This window comes from Etheostoma cragini, chromosome 9 (assembly GCF_013103735.1).
Source record: "Etheostoma cragini isolate CJK2018 chromosome 9, CSU_Ecrag_1.0, whole genome shotgun sequence".
NCBI lineage: Eukaryota > Metazoa > Chordata > Actinopteri > Perciformes > Percidae > Etheostoma > Etheostoma cragini.
In genome coordinates this window covers 16,712,673-16,720,552 of record NC_048415.1, presented here as the reverse complement: position 1 = coordinate 16,720,552, position 7,880 = coordinate 16,712,673, and the positions used below count along the sequence as shown (strand labels likewise).

General features: G+C 39.6%; 1 protein-coding gene across 1 annotated transcript in view; it reads right to left on the bottom strand.

The window, feature by feature from the left end:
* Positions 1-5,545: 5,545 nt before the first annotated feature.
* sele (selectin E) overlaps positions 5,546-7,880 on the bottom strand; it is a 14,314-nt gene continuing 11,979 nt past the window's right edge. Inside the window, exons 8-13 of the mRNA XM_034881674.1 lie at positions 7,389-7,577; positions 7,083-7,268; positions 6,774-6,980; positions 6,477-6,656; positions 6,236-6,365; positions 5,546-6,131 (exon numbers count right to left, since the gene is read on the bottom strand). Coding sequence (XP_034737565.1) covers positions 6,071-6,131; positions 6,236-6,365; positions 6,477-6,656; positions 6,774-6,980; positions 7,083-7,268; positions 7,389-7,577 — 953 coding nt within the window. The 3' untranslated portion in view covers positions 5,546-6,070. The remainder of the gene's footprint in view (positions 6,132-6,235; positions 6,366-6,476; positions 6,657-6,773; positions 6,981-7,082; positions 7,269-7,388; positions 7,578-7,880) is intronic.

Sequence of the window (7,880 nt, the reverse complement as noted above, 5' to 3'; positions counted from 1 at the left end):
AACACCCACACAGGTGTTTATAGTTAATGTGGCTGATTGGACTGTGTAGGTGTGTTTAGACTGAGTGATTGACATCTTCCTGAGTCCACCGTTATTGCTGTTGCACCTGTTGGGGCGGGACAAATGACACCTGTGTCATCCTTATTGGTAGAAAAGAATGTGTGACCTAATCATTTCCCATCAAAGCTCTGGCCCACCTTAAACCTAAAAAGAGTCTAATCAGACAGAATAAATTAACACACCTGTGTGGGTGTTCAGAGGCTTTAACAATGTACTTAAGTTAATACAAGTAACTGCATTTGGGTCATTAAATATATATTTTGATAAGACATAAATGAGGTCCCAGTTGTCCTTCATCCTTCTGCCTCAGTGGATGGACTTGTCCCTTCTTCAGGCTGCCTGTGAAGGCCAAATGGATTGAAAATGAAGGGAAACTTACAGGATTATTTACTGAACTAAATAACGGTACATTGTTTCAACACAAAGAAGCACAAACTGTGACATTTGAGTTATCAAATATTGAATGTGCATGAATGGGTGGAGCTGTTATAGACATTTTGACACTGACCTGACTTGGGCAAGTTTCTTTCCTGTGAGAAACGAGTAGACAAACAGATCGCTATTGAGGTATGTTGTAATACCATGCATCTCTAATTCTTTGAACAGTCATGGAAAAACACTGACTTTTTTTATGTTTCATCCAGCAAAAACAGATGCAGCAGAGGGCTGAGAGAGCGCCACACCCGACGACACCCAACAGAGCCTGTTTATAGCCTGAAAAAAAAAAAATTGCAAATCATCCGATACTTAATAAATCACTACTACAACTACTGCTGCCAACACGTTTATTATTAATTATTATTTAGACTCATGTTTGCAGAGTACAATGGTGTTGCTGTATTTATCTTTTTTTTTAAATATATTGTAATCTTTTACATAACTCAAAAGAATTACTTGTACAAATAGGTCTTGGGCCACTCCAGTCCCCGCTGACACCACAGGTAACATCTGGCGGGCCTATTATCAGGAAGCCTGGGTGGCATTTAAATCGACAGGTTGAGTTGATTGTCAGGTTTCCTCCCGAGCAGCTAAAGTATCCGTTATTAGGCTGAGACAGAGAGGGGCATTCCATAGCTGGGGGCACAAACAGCTTGAAGTTTACCAGGAGTGCACTTATGTAACTTCTTATGCTAGCTTTTTAACTGTGAAAATAATACATTTTTAGAGCACATACATGCTGATGCATGGGTTCTAATAGGTATTTGGAATGTGATCCTCAGGCTGACCTCAGGAAACTGAGGAAACAGATGCTGGGATTATGATCACCATGGTAAAATGTCCAAAAACCAATTCAACGTTTTGAAAAACTATGCAGAGGACATAATATCAGAATGTGAGTTGCTAGTGACCTATAAATACACTTTGGTAGTTTTTAAACATGCCTCCAGTATTTCTTGTCTGGGAGAAGAACATTAAAAGGCTTCTCAGTAGACAAGAGCACCTCAAATGAAACTCTGAGGTTGTATTGGGGATTTATGTAAGAATCAACTACATCTTGTTAAGCTTAAATCTGCCACAATGGATTTTTGTCCACTTAGAGGCAGCGGAAAGGAAACATCTGGCTTTATAGCATTAAATGCTCAAATTTGCTCAGCAATAAGTACTATTGACTTTGTGTAAAAGTTTTGTAAAAGTAGTGTGCACGAAATTTTTTTAACTTCCTGTTGCGGCCAAAACAATGCTAACAGTGAGCGATGACAGCAAACCAAAACATTAAAGTTTTGGACAGAAAAGGAAAACAACAAGCTGAAAGATGAAGCTATAAAACTCGATTGAGAGGAAGGGAACTGCAGAGTTGGGTGACAGTTCGCTAAACCCATCCCTTGAAAATGTATTCAAGGGAGGGGTTTTAATGTAACATTATGTACTGTTAGCACCTATTAGTAAGCACTCATTATTTTAAAAATTGCAAAGAATATTTGGTGTTAAATTTGCAGTTTACAGAAACCAAAAACCATTTCAGAATTGTTTTCAAAAAGTGTAAACCTAGGCCTTTCTTTTTTTTAAACTTCCCCAAGTGTAATAAGTGGTAACATAGTTTCAGAGAGCTAACTCCTCACCTGTTTGGCATCTGTCTCCCTTGAAGCCAGGTTCACAGTGGCAGGTGATGTTTTCCATGATGTCCTGGCATCTTCCTCTGCCACATGATGTTGCATTACATTGGGCTGTTAAAACAAAGTGAAATACTAAAACAACCAATGACACATTTGAAGCTGTTACAACTAAACAATCAGTTTTGCAAGGCCTACCTTTATAACAAACAGGGGATTTTAGATGGCTGCACTTCTCATCATTCCACTTCCCTCGGTTTTGTTCTGTGTTTACGTAGATTTCTACACAAAACTCTGTGCTGTGGTTGTTATTGGGCTCGTTTTTTGCCCATGACTGCTCACCGACCCACGTGCTGTTATTCCCAATCCAGGTCCAATTTTCCTTCATGTGGTTTTTAGTGATTCCAATCCAATAATATGGACTTTTGCGTCTGTTTGGCAGCTTAGACACCAGATAGTCATTCTCTTTCTGGCTTTGGATAACCACCATGTCTGTGTAATTGGTTTGGCACCAACTTCTGGCCTGGCTCCAGTTCATTGTCTTATTTGAGTAATGATACGTCCAGCTTAAGGTAGTCACAGCCAAGGAGCTACCTAATATACAGTTTGAAACAAAAAACAAATTTGTGTGATAGTCTAATTCATCATCCAAAGTGTAAGAGTTGATGCCCAACGTCATGTCAGATATCACCAACTGTACATGTTGCCTTAGTTAAAGAAAACTCACCAAGAAAAAGAATAAATGTCCACTTCATCATTGAGTGGCCTACAAACACCTGTTGCCTGTCCAAAGAAAAAATAATCAGCAGCCAAAATATTAATGGATACTATCATGGTAAGCAATTGAATTCCGTACTTACCCAGAATTGGTATTATATGAAGAACTAACTTCTCTAAATTGATTAAAATAACTTTTCTACTTCAGTTAAATCCTTTTTCTAATCCTTTTCCAATCGTGTCAAACATGAACCATTATACAGTAAGTGTTTTCTGCGAGCAGGGACCAATGTCGGGTTTTTATATTTCTCTTAGACCACCCAGTCCAACATACTCATAGAATACCTGGATGTTTACTTTACAGAGTGAAAGCATGTGATGAATGAATAACTATTGCTTGTTCTACCTGATCAGACCGTTTGGGAAATGCCCCTTGTTTCTGCTAAACGTGGGATCAGGGCAGATCTTTCAATGATGCATGAATAAAATATCACTAAAAGGAAACACAAACATCAGAGTAAAGGTCACCATTGAATCTTGGAGCCAACACAAAGAAATAGTTCCCCAAAAATTTTGTTTTGTGTTTTTCTTAGAGACTTTGGCTGTTTTGTTTAGATTATGTATTCCTTCACGACCTTTACTTACAGAACAAATTTGGCTTTTTGAAATTATATTTGCTTTTGAAACGCTGTCACCTTCAGTCAGATGGAAGATTGTAGACCTATTTCAAGTTCTGCTGAAGTGCTGACATAGAAGAAACATTTGTGAGACACACAATGGTCATGATAAAATGCTTTTCCTGCAGTACTTAAGGCATGTCTCACTGTTATTCAACTATTTATCTCTGTCCCGGACATTACGATAGAGGTGACAGAAACAGAAAAGAGGTCTGTATTGTGTTTGGAAAAAGGTTCTTCCTGGAGCTCTGAAAAAACACATGATGTCCTGCAACGTCAGGATAAATGTCCCTGTTCAAAGTGTGGGAAGATGCTGGCATTGGGTAATGATGGCTGAACCTTTGGAACAGTGAATAAATGTAGTGACAAGCCTGAAAATGCCTTCATTTCTTTGAACTGACAGTAGATATTGGTCATGATACTGGAAAATGCATAATTATTCTTATATAATTAGGAGGACGAGCGCCGATAGCTGCAAAGGCCCCATAGAGACTGAAGTAATTATTTTTTCCTTCTTCCAGCAAATTAATTGCTTTTTTGAGGAGCTTAACATACTCAATAACTCACCAAAATGGCAGTTGCATCTGGTAAAAATTTACGTGTTTTAAAGGTTTTGGGAATAGGTGCACAAAAATGGCTAGTTAGCGCCCCTAGGAAATTAAACAAGTTGAACCTGCAGTACAATCAACGTAGACTCACAAATGGTAGCCTACACATATGAAGCATTTCAAGACGTACAAAAAAGCTCATTGGAGCTATTCCCTAAACCCAACAGGAAGCCGCCATTTTGAATTTGAAATTCTGTCCATGCCATCTTAAGGCATTATAGATGAAAAGTTAAGAAAAGGGCATGGCCGTGGCGGGGCGACCATTTATGTGTTTTGCCATCAAAACAGGAAGTGGGTGTAACTGAGTGTACATTGTCCAATTGGCTCAAAACCTTTCAGGATTCGTGAGAGACTAACCCTGACAACATCTACAGGCCAAAGTAATAGCACCACCTAGTAGCAACAGGAAGTAAACACTAAAAGTCAAGTTTCTGTACTTTAACAAACTCCAAACTCCTCCTAGAGATGTCATCCATCTGTACCATCTCAGCACCTTAAAGATGAAAAAGTATTTAAAGAAAAACTTATTGTCACAAGGTGTGGGCGTGGTGGTGAAGAAGTTTTTGTCATATCGGCCCGAAATTTCTCATGTTTGAAAAGGGTCCAGGACTGAGGACATTTACAAGCCAAAATTGACTTTTGGTCATAGTGCCCCCTGCTGGCAACAGGAAATCCTTCCTTACATGACAGACATCAACTGATTTACACTGCCGGTCAAAAGTTTGGGGTCACTTAGAAATTTCCACTGCACTCCATTCTAGACAGAATAGCTGAGATCAGATGTGTTGTTTTTTTAACCATCAGATTACATTTTGTGCTTATATAATTGCAAAATGGTTTTCCAATGTTTTCTAGTTAGTTTTATAAAATTATATCAGATTAATAAACAGAATGTGCCTTTGGAACACTAGAGGAATGGTTGCTGATGTAGATCTTGCAGTAAAAATCAGCCACCCAGTCAGATCAGCTGGTATTCTGTCTAAAATGAAGTGGTATGGAAATTTGTAGATGACCCTCAACTTTTGACCAGCAGTGTACATGAACCTTATAATGTGGGGTCTACATTTGATACTGAGCCGCCCCCTGTACTTTTACCATGCCCCCATTTTATGTCTTTTCAACTGTTTAAGGTGGAGTCTTGTGTGAGGTATCGTTGAACTCAACAGGGAGTGTCTCAAATTCGCAAATTCACAGTCGCAAGGAGCGGCGTCTGCCAGTAACCCTGAGGTGTGCAGAGGAGCGAGGGCCAATCCTACGCTGCTTGTAGATTTAATTATCATTATTATCGCAATGTGTACAGCTTGTTGTTAGCATTCTATTTTTAAGTTTTTCTTTTACATCCTATGTGATGTTACTCTGTATGTCTCTGCAAATTGCCTTATGGGTACAAATAAAGTGTTTTATATTGAATTGAATACCAAAAGCAATTCAAATTTTTAAGTTTATTATGAATTAAAAACAGCAGTGCTTTAAACATACATAAATATGAATGAGCATTTCATGAGCAATAACCATCTGTTAAATAAATAGTACATAAATACTGAAATAATTCACAGTTCTGCAATGACATGGTAATCCAACTATAACATTATGTAACATTACATTACAATATCCTAATTCATGCCCCCTTTCCAGCGTGTTCATAAATTTGTAGAACAATGTGCTCAATATAAAACTCCCATTGGGAGGAAATACATGTCTGAATAACATTACAGAGAAAAGCATGAAATTCAACTAAATGTAATGTAGCAATTAATGTAGCAAAGGTCTGTAAAACCAAGTTAATGAGGGGGGACCTCATCATAGATAGCTCTGACATATTGACTTGTCCTGTTAACATGTGTTATACTAATGCAAAGTATTCACACTGTTCACATTACTATAAATAGTGACTGGCATACAGTTATGTTAGAGATATACATTTATAATTATCCTTTGTTGTCTCTGAAGAATAGAACTAGATGAGGCTGTCAATGCTGTTTTTGTAGACCTGTAGCGGGGCCTCAATGTCAGAGTTGCTGTAAGAAAAGACAAAAGAAGAAGGTGAGCACTGCAATTCAACAAAGGTATTTCTTCAAAAAGAAAAAAAGTATGATTTAAGCAAGGTGAATGCTTATCTTACCTGTTTAGCTCAAACTTGTTTGCTTTCTGCTTCAGTCGTTTCAGGATCCACATAGCCAGAGACATTCCAGTTAATAAAACAGCGCCCCCGGTTGCCGCACCAGTAGCAAGGGCAGCAATAGACTGAGGAGCTGTGGAAACATTCTCAAACGTGAATTATTTGACAATTTTAACTCAAATGGGTATTTTCATCTGGCATTGTATTAAAATGTATTCTAATATTTGTTCCAATTCTGTTTTACCTTGGCAGGAGGGTTTGTCTCCAGTCCAATTGCCATGACGATCACAGGTCAGCAGCTCGTGGCCGACTAAAGAGAAATCTTGTTTGCATGTGACGGAGCACTGTGAGTTGTACACTGACTCCCTGTTTGTGCAGTTGATGTGACCGTTTTCAGGAGCATCGAGCAATGGGCATCTCACCGCTGTGCGAGAAGACAGCAAGAATTTAGTTAACCATCACGTAATGATAAAGAAGATCTCATTTTGCAAATAAAGTAGGCATTACAGATGGTGAAGGAAAAAGGGGTACATGTGTATACCTGAGCAGTTTGGTGGGGTAGAGGTCCACTGGCCTGGATTTGCACACTCCATGCTTGGAGCACCTTGCAGCTCATGGCCTTCCTCACAGCTGAAAATGCAGACCATACCAAGTGGATGGGGGGTCACGGTGGAAATAAGTGAAGACAGAGAAGGGGTGCAGCTGATCTGGGCACTTGTTGGAATCTCAGGACCAGGACATCCTATTGCTAAAAAGAAAAGAAAAAAGAATGTTAGCACAGACAAAGCACGTGACAGCATATGAATACATACGATACCATACCGATACCATTGAACATATGATACCATACCTTTGCAGGTAGGTATGGCTTTACTCCACTGTCCATCCTCAGTACACTGAGTGGTGTGCGCTCCCTGCAGTTCAAAGCCTTCTTCGCAGCTGAAGCTGCAGGTGGAGTCTGGCCGCAGTTCGGTCAAAGGTTGGCTGCACTGGGTGATAAGGTGAGCTTTTCCCTCTGGATTCTGGCATGTGATGGCTTAAATAGGAAAAGTTAAAAATATATAATTTTACAATGTTTTTCACAAAGTCACAAAACAAGACAGCTCTTCTTAATCGTATAGGAGGTGACTGGACTAAACTTAAAATGGGCCCTTACCTTCACAGCGAGGCATACTCTCACTCCATTCAGCTGTGGATGTGCATGTCACCCTGCTCGGTCCCACCAGGTGGTAGCCGGGGTTACAGCTGACGTTGCAGGTGTTTCCGTAGCTAAACCTCGCATCTGCATCGTCTCCACAGCTGACAGCGCCATTGTCCAGCTCGGAGGGAGCAGGGCACTGGACAGCTACAAGATAGAGGGGGAAAAGAACAGGTTCAACAGTTGCCTTAATAAAAAAAGAAACATGATATAGCTTTTCCCCTTAACATAACAGACTGAAATTACAAATAGCTTGCTATGAAATCCTACAAGATAAAAACATGAAAATGTGGGCATACCAACACAAAGCGGTTGGGAGGCATTCCAAACTCCTAACTCTTCACATTGCAGAGTGTAAGACAGGGAATCATTAAGTGCATAGCCTTCATCACAGGTAAACACACAGGTGGACTGGTAGCTGGAAGGGCCCAGAGGATCGGAGCACTTCAT